This window comes from Punica granatum, chromosome 2 (genome assembly GCF_007655135.1).
Source record: "Punica granatum isolate Tunisia-2019 chromosome 2, ASM765513v2, whole genome shotgun sequence".
Taxonomy (NCBI): Eukaryota; Viridiplantae; Streptophyta; class Magnoliopsida; order Myrtales; family Lythraceae; genus Punica; species Punica granatum.
In genome coordinates this window covers 43,991,997-44,013,210 of record NC_045128.1, presented here as the reverse complement: position 1 = coordinate 44,013,210, position 21,214 = coordinate 43,991,997, and the positions used below count along the sequence as shown (strand labels likewise).

Below are 21,214 nucleotides of genomic sequence, written 5' to 3'. Positions count from 1 at the left end.
ACAGGGACCTAATTAGTCGGGAACTTTGGTTATGGTATCTCCTAGATGTAGAATAAAATGCAACCTTTTGTTGTTAAATCAATATGCACGTTTAAAACATTTTTGTAAAAGAAATGCGTATATTTTCATAAACTATTACCCCTTTTTCTTTTTCTTTTTCTTTTCCTTTTGAATTATAATGAAGACCCTTGAATATAATATAAGAAAATAATCAAATCTTACTTCATATAATTCTTGAAACATTAGAAAAGCACGGTGCATGCATGCATATCTGAAGTATCCGTAAACTATCAAAGAGGGTGCAATGGAGTGATGCATGTCTTCCTTCGATAATTAAGAAGTTCTAGATTTGATATTCGTGATGAAATTACTTACCCGTGCATGTTTATTAGTTATTAGAATTTTTTATTTCATTGTACTAATTTCATGAATCTCCCTTATATAATCAATAAATTATCGGTAACCTTCCACAAAAAAAAGTTGTCGACCGTAACCTGATGAGAGACAAGGCTTATTGGTGTGTCGATTAATTAGTTTAGTCAATATTTTTTATGTTAACGTGGTAATTAAAAAACCCCTTAACATGTTTTCTTTGTGCCAGCACTTGGGACTGCGACCTGTCGTACGTGCCCATAAGGAGAACGTGGGGAGGGGAGATCAGAATTTGCCACATAAATTATTAACACACTTTTCAATAGTGAATTTTTTTTTTAATGAATTTGGGGGTCGAAGTGATTTTTCTTTTTAAATAAGCATATATAACTTCCCATAAAATAGAAGTGAGGGTGAGGGGGAAAGGAAAGGAGACTATATATATATATATAAAGGTGGGTAAGCTTTGGGGGGGTGCATAATTCCATTGTGAGTTGGTAGGATATAATAATATTGATTGTATTCTTGGAGAGAAAGTGGTGGGAGGACACTGTGATGGGTCGACAGCCTTGCTGCGACAAGCTTGGGGTGAAGAAGGGGCCCTGGACCGCAGAGGAGGACCGGAAGTTGGTCAACTTCATCCTAACTCACGGCCAATGTTGCTGGAGGGCAGTCCCCAAGCTGGCTGGTCTCCGGCGATGTGGGAAGAGCTGCCGCCTTCGCTGGACAAACTATCTCCGTCCTGACCTCAAGAGAGGACTCCTTAGCGAGGCCGAAGAAAAACTGGTCATTGATCTTCATGCTGCTCTTGGCAATAGGTAATTAATTTTGTTGCTTGTCATCTCCATCTTCAATTTCTGATCTCCTTGTTGTATCATGTCGTATCTGCCAATGAATTATTAATTCATGGGATCCTCATAGGTGGTCGAAAATTGCGGCAAGATTGCCCGGGAGAACCGATAATGAGATAAAAAATCATTGGAATACCCATATAAAAAAGAAGCTTATAAGGATGGGAATCGACCCAGTAACACATGAACCGTTGTATAAAGATGATCAAGTCAGCCCGCAAGATCAGACGGTGTGCCGACCTGATGCTGAACAAGTTAAGCTCGATGTCGGTACTAATGGAGACTTCTTGTTGCCTGCGCTTTCATGTGAGAACTCTAGTAACTGCTCTCCAACAGAAAACTCCTCGAACGATGGGTGCCAGTCCCTAGACCAGAGCAATGACCCTGACGATCCCTTGATGAGGTACATCTGGTCGGAGGCATTCCTAGACGATTCAGCTTGGAATTTTATGCAGGGTACAAGCAGCACAGATGAGTTCAGCATATGCGGGTTATCTTCATCAGAGGATAACGCTTCGTGGCTTTTGAGTTGCAAGAGCTTCGAGGAGGAGAGATTCCTGGTAGATTGCTTCGTGGGTGACATGGACATGAACATGTTAGAAACGGGAGGCAAATAAAGGGCAAGCAAGACTATGCATGCATTGATGATTAAGGCTTCCCAGCGAAAGCGGATTACAAGGCGTACTTAAGGGTGTCTAATCGATCGACCATTGTATGTGAATTCCTACGAATGCATATGACAGACTTCAGTTTCTATTTTCCTGACCTTTGTACACACTTGTCTCCCATTTAAAGTATTACTCACTGATTGATGTAGAATCCTACCAAGGAAAGTGCAATTATAGCTGATCAATAAACTTAAGGTTATTTTTCAGATATATATGTATAAAATCGAACGTACAAAATGATTCAACTTTTTCTTGGCTGGTTCTTTCTCATATTATATCTGATCCACTCACCAGAGTTGCAAATCAATATAGAATTAATATCACAAATTGATTGAGTAGAAATGGTATCTGAATCAATGGGATATACCACCTGATTGATGTAGCATACATATCTTCCCCTGAATAGTGTAGAGAATACTACATATACATATGAAACGCGGATGGCATGCTTGCTTTACAACCGAGCAAGTACTCTAGTGGACAACTATTCGAGGATTAGAACAGCATAGCTACACTAATAAATATATTTATATTTAATTTATGAAGTTCACCAAGTTGTTAATCCGACTTATTCCGGCCTAATTCAGAACATGAGAATGGGGAGCATGCATGCATCTGAATGAAGCTCACCTACCAATCAAAATCATGCCGAATTAAACAAACAGATTGTGAAGGAAAAAGATCAACCGATGATCAAGATAACCTTAAAGCCCGCAACTCACAAAGTCGAAATTGCAGAAAAGAAATCAATCCACAACTGAGACAGCTTTCGGGAATGTTTTTCTCCCAAGTCAGAATATTGGCTTTGAAAATCTTTTGGCGTCACCGTCACCACGTCATGTATATGTATATATGTATATATATATATATATATATTGTTCCAAAGAGGTGCAAACGAGATTAGAATAACGAGAAATCGAAAAATAACGACACTAAATATACGTGATAAAACCCTCAAATGGAGGGAAACATTCATGGATAGAGTATGAGTGTCCATTAGATCGAAAAACCAGAGATATCACTCGTGTTTCCCAAGCCCCTTACCGACTCAAACCTCACCGAGAAGAGTCTTTCTCGACGTCTCAATCGAAAATCCCGAAAGATCTCACCCAACGCTCACCGTTCCTCGCAATGTTATATGCTTGAGTACAAGACTCACTCTCTATGTATAGATACAAGACCCCCCATATCTCAAAGATATTATAAATCTCTCTAGAATAATTTTCCCTTTGACATATAGATATTTTTATTTTTTCTAAAAATATCCCTAATATCTTCTAAGAATATTTCACTCTTATATTCAGAAAATACAACGAAATCCCTGAAAAATACGAAATATATCGCTCATTCCTCTTTTCGACCGATCTTGTCGCCGCCTACCGGGTCTTCGATTATTTGGATCTTTGGGGCTTAATTTGAGGCATCTCAAACAATATATATATTGTAAAAAAAAATCATATATATCTTCGACCATTTATGATTGGTTTGAAGGTCTACTTCACAACACCACGTTATATTCGTTTTTATTGTGGTGGGTGGACAGGTGTATTCATTCTTTTTGCACGCAATTATATATTTACGATTGGCCAGCAGGAAGCATTTTAATTTGAAACAAGAATATGCAAACGAGGTGCCTAACATTGGATTGGATTTAATGGAATGTGTAGTTAGAACAAATAGCTGCCATTTGTAAGAGCGATCCTCTTTTTTGTTGAAACAAGAAAAGTTGAAGCCGGATTGGCTCCCCACTGTCAAGTTTTTATATATTCTCATAGTGCTTATATTAATTAATTTCTGTAAAGATTAGAATATGGTAGCATATGTAATCATTCCTTTGTTCATCAAGCCATGACACGCTCCAAAAGAAGGCAGGGCAGCAATATGGGTCATTGCTCCACTCGGTACACCCCACTTCTCCACTTGAGCAGATATTACGTACGATTTGTTTCATTTATTGCTTGTCTTTTAAAAAATGCATCATTGCATTATCAAATGATATATCATGCAAAAAAAAAAAAGAACTCTCCAAAATACTTGTGTGACGAAATCCGACGGAGCAAAAAATATATGGTATGTTTAGTTTTAGAGTTAAGTAGAGTTGGGTTTTGATTTTAATTGGTTTATAATGATTGTATTGTTGAATTATGAAAAAAAAATGTGAAAAAGTAATGAATATTTGAGAGAAAGTGATGATTGTATTGTTGAATTTTTAAAAAAGTAATGAATAGTTAAGAGAATTTAGTATTAAAAATTGAATTGAATAGTTAAAAAAATTGAAGAAAATTTAAAAGTAATAATTGTGTTATTGATTTTTATTGTATAGTGAATAGAGTTAAAGTTAGAGTTAAAATTTTAAAAACACAACTCACAAATCAAACAAGTGTATATGTCTTTAAGTTTTCTTTCCTTCTTTTTCTTTCTTTCTTTCTTTTTTTTTTTTGGCTCAAGTTGTTCGTATTATTGGTCATAGCAATAAATAAGATAGATGACGCCGATCTTATATCGAGTTGAGGATGAGTGAGGAGAAAAAGAGGTATCTTATTTATTTATTTCTCGGGAGTTTAAGTATATTATTATGTTATGTATGTATGAGAAGACAGGAGAGCTGACGAAAGAGACCATTATCCATACAAATGATATGGGCCTGTTCTGTTGCCCAAAGGAAATACAGCCCGAAGATATCACTGCTCGTACATTTCCGTCTCACTGCCCGGCCCATCGGGGACGAAGGCATGCACGCGCGTGTAAATTAAACTTCAGTTTCATCGGACTGAGAGAGCCAGACCAGACCTGTTCCCTTCCATCGTTCGTAACATTTTCCACTTTTCGTTGGCTTCGGCTCCTCGCTCCTCTCTACTCGTGTGCTGTCTCGAGGCGGCGCCACCGCCACCAGCTCACCAGTCTCTCCTGACATACCGTAAATAAGCCATGTGGAACCTAATCAGAAGAGTTGCCGCCAATTTCCGTCTCGAGGCCCGAGGTTATCACGCCGCTCCTCGAAGCGGAGTTTCCACAGGTCTCTACGGCTTTCATCACTTAAGGACTGCAGGAGGATTTCAGCGTTTCGTCGATGAGGCCATCGAGAGGTATATACAATTTATTCATGGAGGATGTTAGATCAGTTGATTGCAATGCGTCTGAGCGGTGAGAGAGGATGCTTAGCATGGAACTTGAATCTGACTATTTTATTCTTTACTTGCTCAAACTGGAGAAGTTCACTAACTATTTGAGCTCAGTTCAATTCGATGAATATACCAAACTTTTATAGCTCTCGCGCGCCCAAATTGGTCGGCGCACTTTCTGTTGCTGTTTCTCCCATTCCACTATTAGAAATTGCAGGGTGTAAGCGGCGAGCAACTGAATGTTTCCAGTTTCTGCTACTTTTCATCTGCGTTCTCAGTAATCACATGAAATCCCGACGCGTTATCGTTCTGCTGATATATGTTAGGTCGACAGAATTGGTTGCATTTATTTCTACGATGCCTTCAGCGGCTGATGTCGTCCGAGCAATGGATGAGATCTCAGATACAGTAAGTTTGGAGTTATCGATTATCTCTTGCTGTTGTTGGTGGGGATCTATGTCGGTTCTGTGTTTTCAATATTAATGGTTATTTTCAGCAATTGTTGATTTGTTTGTCAGGTTTGTTCTGTAGTGGACTCTGCTGAGCTCTGTCGACATACTCATCCGGACAGGTTAGTTTCACCGGAATTATATACTTCTAGGAAAATTATTTATATCGAATTCTCAGTATTGTTTACTTGTCCACTTTGTTAGAGAGTACGTAGAGGAGGCCAACAAGGCATCTTTGAGAATTAATGAATATCTACATGTGAGGTGACCATTACTTTTTGTCTTTAATAACTTCATCTTAAAATCCATATCTCCTATACATCTGTTTCAACTGATTTTCTCCTTCTTCTACTGCATTATCTAGTATCTGAATACCGATCATAGCCTATATGATGCGGTGAAAAAAGCTGAGCGTGAGGGTAACTCGCTCACAGAAGAAGCTCAAAGGGCTGCTCATAACTTGCGGGTTGACTTTGAAAAGGGAGGAATTCATCTCTGTGAGGGTATGTTACATGCTACTTTTATTCTAATTTCTGCTATGATGTACTATCTGCAACTCTTTACTTAGAGTGTAAATTGTCTCAGTTCTTTGTCATTCTTTGTCACAGAAAAACTGGACAGAGTTAATCAGCTCAATATTGAAATAGCACAGCTCTGTAGGCAGTAAGTGTGATTAATTTCATAAGCTTACCTCTCCATATTAGAGAATAGAAAACACACCATGATCATTCAACTGATATTTGCTTTCCCATTTTGTGTATTCTTTCAGATTCGGTGAAAATATAATCAACGATCCAGGTTATGTCGATGTATTTCCGACTTCTCGCATCCCCAAACAGCTGCGACATTTGTGTAAGCCCATCTATCAATCATCATCCAGAGAATCAACAGCATTATCGAAGTCAGGATATCACATGAAAGAGAGGGGATTTCGAATAAGTACAGAACCATCTGCCCTTTCTTCTGTCCTGCAATGCACAGCTGACGAAGAGGTAGCTTTTACCTTCTACTTTCTCTGCTTTTTCGACTATAGATTTTCTGAGGAATGATGAATTATTTATCATTGTATATCTGAGCAGTTTTTATTGTTAAACGATCCAGGGCGGCATTAGGTTATTGTAGAGAGTTCCATTCTTGCATTAATGAATGCAATTTATATATTCATTTTGCTTGTTGCCAGCAGAAGAATTGATTTTGTTGTTTTGGTTCTCAGGTTAGGAGAATGGCATATATTAAAGGAAATTCTGTGCCTCATGGAAACCTTCATGTTCTAGATAGGCTTATAGCTGCACGCCATGAGCTTGCACGGGTACTTTAAATTGGATGCAGTACTTTGCACGTACATTTTGTGCATGACGTCTTATTACTTAGATATTCTGTCTCTATGCCATATTTGGAGTTATAAAAGATTCTGTAACTAACTTGATACATGAGATTCTGTGACTAACTTGGAGTACACTATTTTTCTTCACTTGTATTTGGCAATGATTGGGCCAGGAGTAATTTCAATAGTTTTGCAAGCCAGCAACCTAACCTAATTACCCTTGTTATGTGAAGATAACTGGATATAGAACCTACGCAGACTTTGTAGTGAAGCAAAACATGGCTTCATCACCTAAAGTTGTGGCGTCCTTTTTGCTTGAGATGAGTGAGATTGTCAAGGACAAAGCAGATGAGGTATCTCTTGTCATTCTTATTTCATGCGAAATCTTAGGATGTTCTCATTCTAGCAGTTGTGAAATTCCTTTTGTGGGCAATTATTTTTTCTCAGGAGTTTGAAGCAATTTGGAGGGTTAAAAGGGAGAAATGTAGTCCTACTGCACATTTGGAGCCATGGGATGAGGCTTACTACACTGCCCTCATGAAGTCTTCAGCTTTTAACTTGGATTCCTCAGTAAGTAGTGAACTTGTTGAACTTATAGGACCTCTCTCTTTTTGTTGCTTCTGCAGTTACAGAGAGGTGATTCAGAGCCACTATTGAAAAATGCAGGTTGTAGCATCCTATTTTCCTTTGCCTCAGTGTATTGAGGGCTTGAAAATCCTGGTGAAGTCATTGTTTGGTGCAAAATGTTGCAACATTCCCATGGCACCAGGTGAATCTTGGCACCCAGATGTGCTTAAAATGTCACTTCATCATCCTGAAGAGGTACCATATAGATAGTTTGGCTTGCATTTGCAATGTATGGCAGCTTAGCAAAGCACGTAACAACTGTTACCACGTACACTGAATTAATCATTTGGCTGCAATAAGTACTCTGGATCTGGAATAATCGTCTAAATCAAGCACGAATCATTTTGTTGGCTCCCTTGCTGACCTGGTTGCTTCTGGGTTCCCATTGTTTTCTTAGATGCGATGCTTCATCCAAGAATGCTACCACAGAGAAGCTATAGGATGAGAAATTTGAGATTCTTAATTGGTATTCGTAGTTGTTCGTCCTTTGCTCGAGGATGAGAAATTTGAGATTCTTAATTGGTGTTCTTAGTTGTTCGTCCTTTGCTGGCTATGGCTATATCATGTTTTTGTCTTCTGATATACTTGATAAGTAAATGCTGCTAATATTAAAAACTTGATATAGACCACTTGGCAGCACTATATCCCATGTAGAGCTACTTTGGTATTTTCTTCTCTCGATGTCTTTTTACTTGTTTTACCCTGCCCCTTTTACCTTCAAACTGAAAAATTATAATTTGTTTCAGGGTGACTTGGGTATTCTCTACCTTGATTTATATTCAAGAGAAGGCAAATATCCCGGTTGTGCTCACTTTGCGATTAAAGGAGGCCGTAGGATTTCTGATAATGAATACCAACTTCCTGTACGTCAATACACTATTAGGCATTCTTTTGCCTCACTACTCTCAAGTTAAATTTGCATTTTTTTTCCTGAGTTATAGGTATTTGCCCTAGTTATTCTAGACAAGTGATAACCTGATTTTAAGATCAAGAAGTACAGTTGGGATTGTTTAGCTTAGGGGGAATATAATATAATCATACTTACCCATCAAATAAGTTATTTTTTGAAACTTTTTCTATTCTTTGGTGTCATGGATTGTCACTTACAAGAATGACAAACATCTAATTCAATTCAGATATTTGATATGGCCTTCTTCCTAGTTTAATACTTAATTATAAGTTGTTGATCTCTAGAGTTATGTAAAGAATACATTTGCTTCATTTACTGGGAACTGAAGAGTTGCATTCAGTTATCTATCCCGTACCCTATGGATTTCCGTCGTTTAATGTCTAGCTCCTGATACAGTGCATCATTTAGTGTACTCAAGTTCTCGTCATTTTGAAGTGATCTTTGCATTTATGTTCTATTCCAATGTATCCTTGCACTGTAGATCTCTCAGTTTTACAATAATCTCTGTATTATCCTGAAATGTTCTTTGAAGTCTAACTAAAAGATTATCGTCCTGCAGGTTGTGGCCCTGGTTTGCAATTTTTCCGGTTCACCAAATTCATCAATTGCAAGGCTTAATCATTGGGAAGTGGAAACTCTATTCCATGAATTTGGGCATGCTCTTCACTCATTACTCTCAAGAACGGTATGGTCTTGATGGGTAATTTGGATATGAACCGATGTATTACTTTATAGCTGATCCTTGATATAGTTCTTGTCTTCACTTGTTGTAGGATTACCAACATTTTTCAGGTACCAGGGTGGTTCTTGACTTAGCCGAAACTCCTTCAAATCTATTCGAGTGAGTTATCGCACCATTTCTGCTCATTGGCTAATGTACTGCTGAATGAGTTAACTGTTCAAGTGAGCCATCTCTTTATTGCCAATAAACAAGGATGTTCATTGCCCTTAAATGAACTATTTTATTCTCCTCGAATTGAATGTTATTCTATTCATTGCCCTTAAACAAGGATGTAATTTTATTTGCTGATGAATGAGAACACAAAATGATAGGATTAGAATTGAGTGTCTTTCTACTAGTCGATAATTAGGAAAATTCGTACAAGACCAGGTTGAAGCCTTTAGGTTTCTGGCAAAAGTGATTTTGTTTTGTAGGGCAATTCTTTAGGCAACTCTTAAGTGTTATAGGTGGATAGGATTTAAGAGGCTTGTTGCAGAGTCGTATTTGGAACCTGCACGATATCTTTATCATCTCTTAGCAAGACAGCTTTTGGAAGTGGAAGTAGTATTTTCTTCTGGAAATAGAATAGGTAGGTAAAACCTGGATGTGGTAGGGAATACTCCGTATTGGATGCATTCTGTGGTTTTGCAGATGTCCTCCCATAAAATTTTTACCAAAAAAGAGTGTTTTCGTGCATTATTAAGGAAATTCACTTCATCAAGAGAGATCATTTCGTATATAATGCTGTATATGCACCCTTTTCATTTGACTTGCATGCACTCACATACTAATATCGATGATATTCGTAGGTATTATGCATGCGATTTCAGGGTCCTGAAAACATTTGCTAAACATTATTCGACTGGTGAAATGATTCCAGAGAAATTAGTTGAGTCAATGCAAGCTGCCAGAAAGATGTTTGCTGCTACTGAGTTGCAGCGGCAGGTATACCATGAAGGCCTTGATTGATTGAATAAACCTGAACCAATGATATGATGACCCATTATGTTCCTATTTTTTTTTTTACCAGATATTCTATGCTTCAATCGATCAAACACTATTTGGAGAGGAGGCTGCCTCACCGAGAGATACAAGTTTGGTTGTCGCTGATCTGAAGAGACAATTTACCAGTTGGAAGCATGTTGAGGGCACTCATTGGCAGGCCCGGTTCAGTCACCTTCTAAATTATGGTGCAGGTACATAACTTCTCATCTTCCTATAATGTATCTGCCAGTAATGTTTTCTTCTCATCTTTTTCTAACCTCAGTTGTAAATGTTTTCGTTCTTATTTAAGATTAAGTCATTTAGCTTCTCACTGATGTAGTGTACAGGTTCTTTAAGAATAAATAAATGAATGTATTTGGCAGGTTATTATAGTTACTTGTATGCAAAATGCTTTGCTGCAACCATATGGAAGAAGGTGTGCCAAGACGATCCATTATCATCAGCCACGGGGACTGCTCTCAGGACAAATTTTCTGCGGCATGGTGGAGCCAAAGAGGCATCTGTTTTGCTAAATGATCTGGTCGGGGGTGGAATCTTAAAGAAGCGGGATGGAGGTATAGTGCCTGACATCGCCAGTCTTTGTGAGGAGATGAATGTGGTTTGTGATGTGAAGCTGACAGAAGGTAAGAGGAGCAGGATTTTCCTCTGACCTACCTATTATGCTGGACAGTGGATGAAATATCCCATATTAAATTCTTTGAATGGATGAGATCAGAGAATTTTATTTTCTTCGGAAAAAAGCAGATCTATGGGACCTTATGATCAATCACGGGAGTTATGTATTATTCCCAGGCTAGTCGCATAGGAGCATTTAGTTGAAAATAAACTGTTAGTTGGGACCACACCTTGGGCCAATATTATGTGCTTATATATTTTTACCCGTGGTAGGGAAAATATGTGGGCTACTGGACCAGTCGAAGTTATTGAGCGCATCGATCCATCCTTCCATTCGGGACGTTGGAAGCCCACCATGAAGCATGATTACAAGACAAAAATGGATAGTGCTGCGACATTAGTTAATGTACTAAAATTGGAGGGTCAAGGGCCCTCAAAGAATGGCCTTTTACCATACATCACCACTTCCTGCACACCATGACGAAGAAATTGCAAAAGGTCATTTATCTGACATAAATGATTCAGAAGAATCACCATAGGGCTGAAAGATGAATTGAATAATGACGGAAAATTTATCTGACCTTGGATCAGATCAGGCCCATGATGAGAGGCTTCATACCCGCCGTCCTAAATCTTGTGCATATGGGCATAAACAACTAAAAGCTGTTGTCCTCGTGTACATAAACAACTAAAAGCAGCTTTCAACAGGGAGGGATCTGCTTTCGATCAGCATGATCCAATCACAGACAATAGGATTTACTTCTTCTGGACATTCATCATGTGGACAATGCCCTGAAAAGAAGGAAACACCCGAAAAATGAGTAAAACATTTGGAAATGCAGGTAAATAGCACAATGGAATGAGTGTGAAAGCCTGAAAAGGAGGATTCTTCATCACCAGCGTCCAGTTTTCGAATCATAATGCCAGGGCAATGTTCCCTGAGCATAGCCAACTTTGTCTTGGAGTCCGAGAGTGGATCTTTCATTCCCTTGAATTAAAAAAAGAACGTGATTCATTAAACCAGCTTGCAACAGATAGCAATACATATAGATATCAAATGCCAGTGTATCTTACCTGTATAACTAAGACCCTTTCATACAATCCTTGCAAGATATAATTCAGAGGGATGGATAGATTAAAACTGAAGATGCTCTCCAGAACAACCGAAACGCCAGGATCATGTGACTTTCAACTTCATCAAGGAAACCATCAATAAACACATCTCAAGTGTTCGACCAATCAAAGTTAAAGAATCTGTACATATCGACCCACTGCAAACACAGAGTTGCATGTGTAAAAAGGATACTGCCCTGAGCATCTCACCAATAAGCCATTCATCAGCTCGTTCTGGTTTCTGAAAAGAAAATGCCATTATACCAGACGCTATGCAGCGACAAATAAGAAATAAAGCATGACGGTGTGCGAAGGTGCTGCAACACTTACTGCTGGGTAGCAGTTCCTCACTATATTCCTAAGAGTTGATCTCAAGTAATACAGAAGGAATCGAGCACCCAACCATGTAGCGCTAGAAGTTTGTCTCTCCTGACAATTTTCACACTGACGTCAACTACTAACTAGATGAAAGGTGTACTAGAAGGGTAAAGAAATCCAGAGATCAGATCAACAGAGTGAACTTTAAATATCTGTGTGTCACAGAATATTGTAAAAGAGCATGAGGATGGAATATCACCTTAGAAAGTGGAATATAAGATCCTACTGGAATCATATTGCCGGCACTGTTAATAAGGATCAAAGATTTAAGCAAAGTGGGCCAAAGACCAGCAAGAATGGCAGCGACATAACCTGCACATAAGAATGACAAGAGAACACAAATAAATAATAACAAACAGAGTAATAAAGTAGTTCATATAAATCAAATTTTACAGCATTTGGATAGGAAAGAGCCTAGGTGCGGGAGGGACAGAAAAGAGAGAACATACCACCAATTGAGTTTCCAACAACATGAACTGGTTCTCCAACAACTTCAATAATGAAGTCTCTCAACAATTCAGCCCACAAAAGTTCAGTGTACACAACATTTGGTTTTTCCGATCTTCCAAATCCTAGAAGAGTGATAGCCCAGACTCTATTTCCACTATTAGCTACATTACATATGTTATCACGGTAATGCTCCAAAAAGGCACCAAAGCCATGTACCATAAGAACAGGCGGACCTTGATCACCAACAGTGGTATACTGAGAAGAATAAATTCTTATCAGGTGAGGGTTAGAGAAAGCATAACTCAATCTCAGCTACGAATAACAGCAAATAGAAAGGCATTCACATCTCATCTCAAAACAAAGTACATAGATACTACAGATAAAGGGAGAAAAAGGAAACTATAACCCAATAGAATGCATCCCACTCCAAGCTGCTTTGAAAAACTACAAGATTCTAGAATTAAGTTGGATCACAAACCTGGATCAGAAAATTATTCCACCTCCATATCCGAATGGAATACATTCCTTTGTTGTTCCTTTGGCTTCTTAAAGCCATAATCCAATACCACTACAAAAAACCAATTAGAAAGATCAATAGAGAGCTCCATCAGAGGTTAGCTCATTAAATTGATTCTGCCACTTATAGGACATCAATGTACCTCCATTGAGGACACAGAGTTAACTGCTGCCGCAACAGTGGCAGATGAATATCCAAAAGGAGATATGAATCCCGCATTTCGTTCTTTTTCATAATTGATAGCTTCAGAATACACTCTTCTCCTAGATATAATGCCTAGACAAAGGGCAGAACCAAAGAGGGTATAAAAGGATGATCCCTCTTGACTTTCAGCAACGCGAATCTTATCATGTAACCTGCCATTAATTGAAACCAAAGCAACTTGTTAGATAGATACCATGCGAATGCTTATAGATATACGTAACCATGCCGTCAGCAACGATAGACTGGCTGAAAAGTGAGACCAATACAGCAGGATCAATAACAACGTTGACAGATCATCTATATTTTACGAAGATATCAACTCAATTATTTGAACAAAAGTCACATCATAGTTCCTTGAGGGCATGGTGGGACATGGGATACTCAAGAAAAATGTTCTTGTTTTTCTTCTTTCTAGCAGGACACCCAACAGAGAGTGTAATTAGTTCCAAGAAAGGTGTTTTGTCAATGAAATTAGATGCATTAATACTAAACTATCTGTCTGCCCCATTTCATCAGCAACAACCACCACAAATGTGCCCATGTATGTTGGCTTCAACTAAGAAACAGGTTAGCAATATCCATTCTTAATCAAAAAACATATTGCGCGTCTGAGGATATCATCACTGTAAACATTATAAGAACTTAGAATCACTTGAAGTTTATAGCAAATAATGCATTAATGAATTCATGACATACTCTTGCCAGTTGTCTCGAGCTGTTCCCTCTAGATATCTCAAGTATGCATGCAGAGCATTTAGAACTGCACCTGCCCCACCTCCTACAGTATTTCCATTCTTCGTCACAAAGAAGGAATTCTTCAATTTCTTCCTCTCAGAATAACTGGAAAGAAAACCAACTTTATTTTTTTCGTCCGACTTTGACAATCTCTCTCTCAATATGGTCTCAGCTGATGTCTGCTTCATGAAAGTCCAACTTCCATTCAATTTTGAGGGACTTGCATTCATAATTCCCTCCAAATAGTCGTACTTTGGAAGCTCACCTGATTTATAGTGTGGCAACCAAATCAATAAAGCACAAGAAACTAATTCATTTTTATTTCTAAGATTGAAAAGAACCTGAAAAGGTTTAGGCATAAAAATAGGAATTGCATATCAATAAGTGCTTACAACAATTACTATACTCTTATTAGATGATTTGGCCAGCATGGTGAAGAATAAAGGAAACATACCCCAGTCTAAATCTAACTTCACAGAAGGAAGCTCTGCAATTGATGGAGGAGAAGCTAAGGGAGTCTGAAGTTTCTTGAAGTCATCATAAGATTCGGGCAAATCATGCAAGGTCTAAGACATGACAGGCGTGAATGGATTAGAAAACAGAAAAATATGAATTGATGAGAGCATTCAACTGATAGAAAGGAGAATTTCCACCTGGATATCATAAAATGGAGTTCGCCATAATACAGTACTCAGACTCCTCTCCAGAGAAGAATCTGACACCAGAGACTCTTTGACCACATCCACCAGCTTCTGAACATGGTATTCTACCTCCTCCTCCAAAAATATACTGGACGCTTTCGCCTGTTCAAATATCCTCAGAACAATTGAATTGAACTATGCTTAAAGCCCTCGGAGTGTTTGGATCATAACTAAAGAAATCTTACAAATAAGAACCTCTTTTGCGAGCTCCGGTAAGACCTTCTCAGCACTTCCAATCCTGATCATCAAATCAGATCCCTGTTCAATCAGTGAATCTTTTAAGTCTTTCAGAGCAAACAGGAGCAATTCGAGCATCTCATCTGAATAACCTGCGAATGATTATAGCAAGAGTAAACATTACAGTTAAGATCGAGTTCAGAGAAAGCATATCCAGTCAGCAAGTAAGTCGACGTGAGATTCGTGACATGCATCTCATCAAAGTACCTCAGCACGATGCAGGAAAGAAAGAATCAGTCGACTAGAACGCATAACACTAATCCATTACCAAATAATAAACTAGTATACAAGGGCCATCGGTTGCATTTCAGGTGTTTTCCCTACGGATAACGCTCCTATTGCTCGCAGCAAAAACAAATAAATAAATAAAGTGGCTCATCTGAATGTGCATAGTCGCAGCGAAGCGATTATCTCAGTCTATTCAAGCCGTGCAAACAAGAAGTCAACAGAGCAGTTTATCTTCCAAATGCCAAAAATTAGAAGAGAGAACAGTCGTGAGCCAGCCACATTTCAGGAAATAATTGTGGCGCGGATACGATTTGTTACTCCCTCCAACAAAGATGTGTCCGCAGTTTCATCCGAGGTATCCAACTCAGAAGCTAAAACGCGGAAGAGATATGGAGCTTACGAGAAAGCAAGCGATGATCGAAGATGTAGAGGGGAACAATGCTGCGGTACTGAGCGGCGGCTACAAGGCCGGGATGATCGTCCAAGCGAAGATCGTGCTTGAACCAGAGAATCGCGACTCCGTCCTTCTCTCGCTTGCTCCCGGCGCATGCTGAAACGGAGAGACGGCTGCACTTCGTGCTGGTGCGTGGGGTGAGAGAACAGCTCCCCGATGAAGGTATGGGGAGAAAGCGCGGGAAAGCGAGGAAGGCCATAGCTGGAGCAGTGAGAGTAGAGACAGTAAGCGGAGCAAAATGTCCATGGAGGGAGGGAGGGAGGGAGGGAGGGAGAGAGAGAGAGAGAGAGAGCTGTGGAGGAGAAAGTGCGTGCAGTTTCTGTGGCGGAGGGAAAGTCAGGCGGTACCGCCGTAACGGACGGGCCTCTTCTCTTGCCAGGATTCAGATACGGGTCGGGTGCCCAATCCGGGTTCTGGGTTAATTGTGAATTGGGCCCCCGAATTAACTGGGCGGGCGGGATTCAGATTTTGAGCATCGAGGAGGGAAATCATAACATCTCACTCTATATGTATGTGCCTCACCCACCCCACCCATATTTCACTGCAAATTTTTAAGCAGTAAAAGAGTCTGGCGTGACCATGGCTTGTACTCGCTATATGGTCTTACACGAAACCCAACTGGATTCAGGAATCAATTCATTCGTGCATTTTTCGGATTTGCTTTCCTGATCTAGTGATCAATCTAATGTTGTTGGCTAGGTTAGTAATAATTACCTGGGCGGGATATATTTGTATTAAGGAAGAAGCAGCAGTGAAATGATATTTGTTTCATCAGAAAGATATAGGTTGCGTTTGGTTTCATAGTATAATTTTAAAATCAGATTTTGATTTTGATTTTGAGTGGTATAAATGGGGCCCACCCTTTGACTTTGTATGAGTTATGTTGTTTTGTTGTGGGAAAAAGTGATATAAATGGGATCCACTTTTTGACTTTGTATGAGTTATTTTGTTTTATAGTTGGTAGAATTAAATTAGAATTGTGATTGTAAAATATTATCGTGAAACCAAACAGGGCCATAGTAACAACTAACAAGAAGAGATGTACGCATGCAGGTACTGAACAAGAAAAAGAAGGAAAACAAAAACAGGAACAGGGAAAAGAAATAAAAGAAAAATGCAGCGCGCGCACAGGGAGAGCAAACAGCACAGCACTGCACCGGGTCATTTAAGAGTAAAAACAAGCATAGCTTGTCATTGCTTCTGTGTAAATACAATACAATCCAATGCAATACTGCTGACTGCTGAGGCCCGTGGTGTGGTCTCTCGATCTGTGAATGAGTCTTGCCCTCTGCCCTACAAAAGGCCTCATGACTGAGCACATTTGGTTGGAGGGATATGGTCGAGGAGGAGACAAAAACAAAACAAGGCAGGCTTCCTTTGCAAGCCAACAACACATCATCATCATCATCATCCTCATCCTCTCCAGATCTTCTTTAATTATCAAATTTCATGATTTTTGCACGTTGCGAAATTTTTCCTCTTTCTCTATCTACTGTACTATCAAATGAATCTCAAGTGTTGAATTGTTTTTTTTTTCTTTAGATTCTCTATTGCACGCATAATGAAATCGATGTTTAGATGTTTTGTTTCAATCTCTCTTAAGATGAAAGACATTTGTTCCTAAAATAATAGTTACCTATCATACAAGTCACTCCTTTTTTTTTTTTTTCTTTTTGGCCACATATATAAAAGTCATTTGAAACTTTAGTATTCTGCCATTTGGGAAATTCTTTTATCTTTAGTCTTTAGATTATCTCTTGGTTCCTTGTGGCCGTTGGATTATCATGGGATTCATAACTAAGCATTTTATTCAACCTTTGCGGAAGACTTTCGGAACTAAAAGAAAGAGAGAAGGAAATCAACAGTAGTAGCTATAGAATTGGAGGGGGCTTGCAGTGATTGGTAGAGCTCAGCTCAGGCAAAATTGATTGCTTCCAAGCAGAATGCGCTAATTAAGTCAAACATTGAGCATGTCTTAGTGCCTCACACAGCAAACACTCTTGACTTTTCCGCCGCTGCCATGCCAAATGTTTTTCCTTTTCTTTTTTTTTCCCCTCACCTATAATTTAATAAGAATATTCTCAAAAGCTAAGCTTATAATAACAATATATAATAAGCTGGTGCTGCTTTTCTTCGTTATTCGAAGCAGCCTCACCTACTTTAGGATACTTTACGGATTTGTTTATTTACGGGTGACTAACAAAGGAAAAGGTCAAAATGAATATTTATAATTATTATATAGCAGGAAAATGATGACTTCAACACGAACTCAATACAGCCGAGGCTGAGCTGGCTGCACTGATCGGGCATGGCATGCAGCGTCAACCTCATAAGTGGCGGTGTTACCTAATCTTTTACCATTCATTAATCCAAGAGGATCGATGTACTCTGGAAAATTTTAGTTCGATATTAACGCAAATATGACTGAATCATTTTTCTCCTTCGTGATCGATCGATCAATCTTGCTCACCTCAATCTAAATCTTGTCGTGGAATATGCAACATTTAGGGCGGTAATTAATGTCCTGGGATGTCGAGAGAAAAAAGAAAAAAGAAAAAAGGAATGTACACGGTATCGTACTTGTATATGTAGGTTCTAAGAATGCGTTTGGATTCAGAGTTAAAGTAACTTTAATTTTGATTTTGATTGTGAAAAATGACAAATGAGATGTGATTATAAATTTGACTTGAGAAACGTGTGTTTTTGTTGTATAGTGTGTTGAGTTAAAGTTAAAGTTAAAATTTTTGTCTTGAAAAATATGTATTTTTATTGTATAATGTATTGAGTTAAAGATAAATTTTGATGTTTGGGAATTCAAACATGCACTAAGTGAGCGAATCCCGTGGGAAGATTTTTCCCATAAGAAGCAATGGCGTTTTTGTGTTCCATCCATGGCAACCAAGACAAGAAGTGCCTCTATCTCAGACCTTTTGGTAAAGTTCGAGGAACAAAACAAAGCATGATACGAAAAGGAAATCTGCTGTGTTCCCTCCGACTATTGATTAAAAGAGTTTGATTCCTAGCTCCGTGAAGACCCAAAAACAAGACAGGTGGTGACCACCTCTGGCTAAAATGTAGTAGAAGTAGTGGTAGCTGGAGTAGGTGTGGTTCGATCTTTCCCGAATATTTGAGCAATGAAGCATTTCTCAACCTTAGCTCGATCCTAAGAAACATTGGAATTAATAGAGCATAAACAGCAACTTAATTAATTATGTACACTAGAAACCAAACCGAAACGTTTTGGGTCATGTAGATTTGTCGGAGTATCTTCCACACAAGAGTTATCTCAAAGCAACTAACCTTGGCACTTGATATTAATCGGCAACAACATATATTACTTATCAGAGAAACGCCATATCTTTGTACGCCCAAAAATAAAAACACTGTATCTTAATTAACCTACAATGAAAATGAAAAAAGTGAAGAAATGGGAAAGCAAAAAAAAAATAAGAGAGAGAGAGAGAGAAAAGAGATGTTGGCAGGGCAGGCTGCCCAAGGACTTTAAAAAAAAAAAAAAAAAACAGATGCTGCTCGAGGACTTATGGGAAGTGAAAATATATTTCATGTTGCTCCAGTTCTAAAATGAGTCAATACTATTTAAGAGTTAATTTGCAAAATTTCCACATATTTCTCTCCGTTCTCGAAATTGATAGCACTTAACATAACTATGTGATATTGTACAATTAGAAAATCAAACTGAACATGAGCGAATTCATTTGCGGTACAAAAGTTTGATAATATTAAAAGTCACTCACGATCAAATTGAACATGAGCGATTTCGAGTGAAATTAAGGTTAATACACACCTCATGATTACATTTCAATAAAAAAAGGGAATGGCCATCGAACGCATGGATATACAAAAATTCTAATATGATAAAGGTTTAGAATGATAAATTTGATATGTTCAGTTTAAATATTTAATATTTCATTTCAAATATTGAATTTTATAAAATAATAAACACTTGAATTGACATATTAAACACTTGAGTTCAAACTTAAAGTAATCACGAATATTAAAAGTACTAAATACTTAAATTGAAACACTAAATGCTTAAATTGCAAGTACCAAATATATTACATGAATCCTTGTTATGTTTTAATATAACCCCCCTTCACCATTGATGAATGATAAAAGACAAGGGGTGTCTACCTCCGGGCACGGCCCCGACTTTAAAGAAGAGCTCTTCAAAATATTGATAAATTTTGTTTCTCTAAAAGAGAAAAAAGAGAAAAGGGCAAAAGAGGTTTTCACATCATTGGATTAGACCCTCCTTGTGGCTCAAATCCCCGTAAAGTGACATGAGAAAATTGAAAAAGGGACAAATGAGTTGGGTCCCCCCCACCCCCACTCTACTCAGACCCAACCAAACCAAACCTGCCGACCCGCCCCGACCCGATATATATTAAATACATGAACAGCCACGGGATGAGGATGGATCCGCACAGTTAAATTTGATGAACATATATTAGAGCGTAATATGTATGACGTATGTATATATACGTGTTCTCTTTTTTCCGTTTCTTCAAGCAACACTGGGGTTAATATCTTTATTTATCATTAGCATTATGCACTATTTTCTCCAGAATTTGTTTAAAAGATTTATTGGATTTAATGGAATGAACCTGCTATGGTTTCGTAGCTAGGTATTACATCAAAACATGAAGAAGAAGTTAAGCTACATTGATGCCATGCACATGCACAGACAATGACACACCGAGGGTGGATAAACCAGAGAAACTTTGGACAACGACTGCCAGAAATAATTATATATACTTGATTGAAATTTGCCTTCTGAACTTTTACATTTTTAGAATAGAATGTAAGGTGAAGGGTCCAAATGGTCCATGGACTATCTTCTATCGCATAAATGACTTCTACTTTGGGCGTAACAAGGGGGCAACTTCCCTTTTTACCGGTAAGGTACGTAAAACTAGTAAGAAACTACGAAATCAAACTCAAACTCAACAACTTAGTCAAATAAGTAACCGACACCAATTAGAGTGAAACGTATATATGTAATGAAGGTGCATACCACAATATATATAAACAAGAAAGACATTCAGTTCAGGAGGGGCAACGGGACATATTAATTAGTGCGCATTTAAAACCTCCAGCTTGAACATCTAAAGTTAGCTAGCTACCACTCTCTTTCACCACTCAGCTCGAAAAGCAATTCTGTTCTCTACCGGCAATTTAATTTTTTGGATTGGGAAGGAGGCCCAAAACCCAATAAAATAAAATAAAAAGTATAAATAATTAATAAAATAATACGAATAATGTCGTTAAATATCAAATCTGTAATCTTTAGATTAACAGAATGTGCGCCACTGCATCCTCCTTTGATATTAACAATTTAATTAATTGAGGATATCATTATCCTCGACACAACGACGACAGAAGTAATTCACATGCATGCAGATCGGGCCGAGGTTTGAATGTTTAGTAAGTGAGAATTTTGTCCCAGCTAATACGCCAATCCAATCAGTATCAGTAGTGTATATTATAGCAGACATATTCCAAAAAAAAAAAA

General features: G+C 38.3%; 3 protein-coding genes across 6 annotated transcripts; 2 read left to right on the top strand and 1 right to left on the bottom strand.

Moving 5' to 3' along the window:
* The first annotated feature begins 807 nt into the window (after nucleotides 1–807).
* Nucleotides 808–2,099, top strand: LOC116194301 (protein ODORANT1). Its single transcript, XM_031523083.1, has 2 exons — nucleotides 808–1,190; nucleotides 1,294–2,099. The coding sequence occupies exons 1-2, from the start codon at nucleotides 928–930 to the stop codon at nucleotides 1,838–1,840; spliced, it is 810 nt and encodes a 269-aa protein (XP_031378943.1). The 5' UTR covers nucleotides 808–927; the 3' UTR covers nucleotides 1,841–2,099.
* A 2,559-nt stretch (nucleotides 2,100–4,658) lies between these two features.
* LOC116195985 (mitochondrial intermediate peptidase, mitochondrial) lies at nucleotides 4,659–11,175 on the top strand. 4 transcript variants are annotated; one of them, XM_031525464.1, is made up of 18 exons: nucleotides 4,659–4,977; nucleotides 5,292–5,421; nucleotides 5,532–5,584; nucleotides 5,667–5,721; nucleotides 5,827–5,965; nucleotides 6,071–6,125; nucleotides 6,232–6,454; nucleotides 6,676–6,771; nucleotides 7,020–7,139; nucleotides 7,234–7,356; nucleotides 7,453–7,608; nucleotides 8,160–8,276; nucleotides 8,883–9,008; nucleotides 9,097–9,164; nucleotides 9,854–9,989; nucleotides 10,075–10,240; nucleotides 10,412–10,672; nucleotides 10,938–11,175. In XM_031525464.1, the coding sequence occupies exons 1-18, from the start codon at nucleotides 4,820–4,822 to the stop codon at nucleotides 11,021–11,023; spliced, it is 2,268 nt and encodes a 755-aa protein (XP_031381324.1). In that variant the 5' UTR covers nucleotides 4,659–4,819; the 3' UTR covers nucleotides 11,024–11,175. The 4 variants fall into 4 exon arrangements, with proteins under 4 accessions (XP_031381324.1, XP_031381325.1, XP_031381327.1 ...); XM_031525465.1 differs by having other exon boundaries at nucleotides 4,660–4,977; nucleotides 5,340–5,421; XM_031525467.1 differs by having other exon boundaries at nucleotides 4,823–4,977; nucleotides 5,348–5,421.
* LOC116195986 lies at nucleotides 10,973–15,991 on the bottom strand. The gene is made up of 15 exons (XM_031525468.1): nucleotides 15,628–15,991; nucleotides 14,958–15,091; nucleotides 14,715–14,864; nucleotides 14,516–14,627; nucleotides 14,023–14,326; nucleotides 13,265–13,478; nucleotides 13,084–13,173; nucleotides 12,605–12,860; nucleotides 12,355–12,467; nucleotides 12,108–12,206; nucleotides 11,971–12,018; nucleotides 11,739–11,849; nucleotides 11,562–11,652; nucleotides 11,246–11,456; nucleotides 10,973–11,132 (listed from the first exon to the last, which is right to left on the bottom strand). The coding sequence occupies exons 1-14, from the start codon at nucleotides 15,878–15,880 to the stop codon at nucleotides 11,353–11,355; spliced, it is 2,079 nt and encodes a 692-aa protein (XP_031381328.1). The 5' UTR covers nucleotides 15,881–15,991; the 3' UTR covers nucleotides 10,973–11,132; nucleotides 11,246–11,352.
* Nucleotides 15,992–21,214: the final 5,223 nt, after the last annotated feature.

Bases quoted from the DNA above. Each gene is read 5' to 3' on its own strand.
- LOC116195985 (XM_031525464.1), top strand. From the start codon at position 4,820: ATGTGGAACCTAATCAGAAGAGTTGCCGCCAATTTCCGTCTCGAGGCC. The intron at 6,772-7,019 runs GTACTTTAAATT...TGTTATGTGAAG, and splicing joins CACGCCATGAGCTTGCACGG to ATAACTGGATATAGAACCTA. The intron at 8,277-8,882 runs GTACGTCAATAC...ATCGTCCTGCAG, and splicing joins ATAATGAATACCAACTTCCT to GTTGTGGCCCTGGTTTGCAA.
- LOC116194301 (XM_031523083.1), top strand. From the start codon at position 928: ATGGGTCGACAGCCTTGCTGCGACAAGCTTGGGGTGAAGAAGGGGCCC. The intron at 1,191-1,293 runs GTAATTAATTTT...GGATCCTCATAG, and splicing joins CATGCTGCTCTTGGCAATAG to GTGGTCGAAAATTGCGGCAA.
- LOC116195986 (XM_031525468.1), bottom strand. From the start codon at position 15,880: ATGGCCTTCCTCGCTTTCCCGCGCTTTCTCCCCATACCTTCATCGGGG. The intron at 12,861-13,083 runs GTTTGTGATCCA...TATTCTTCTCAG, and splicing joins GGAATAATTTTCTGATCCAG to TATACCACTGTTGGTGATCA. The intron at 11,457-11,561 runs GTGATGAAGAAT...CCTTCTTTTCAG, and splicing joins GATTCGAAAACTGGACGCTG to GGCATTGTCCACATGATGAA.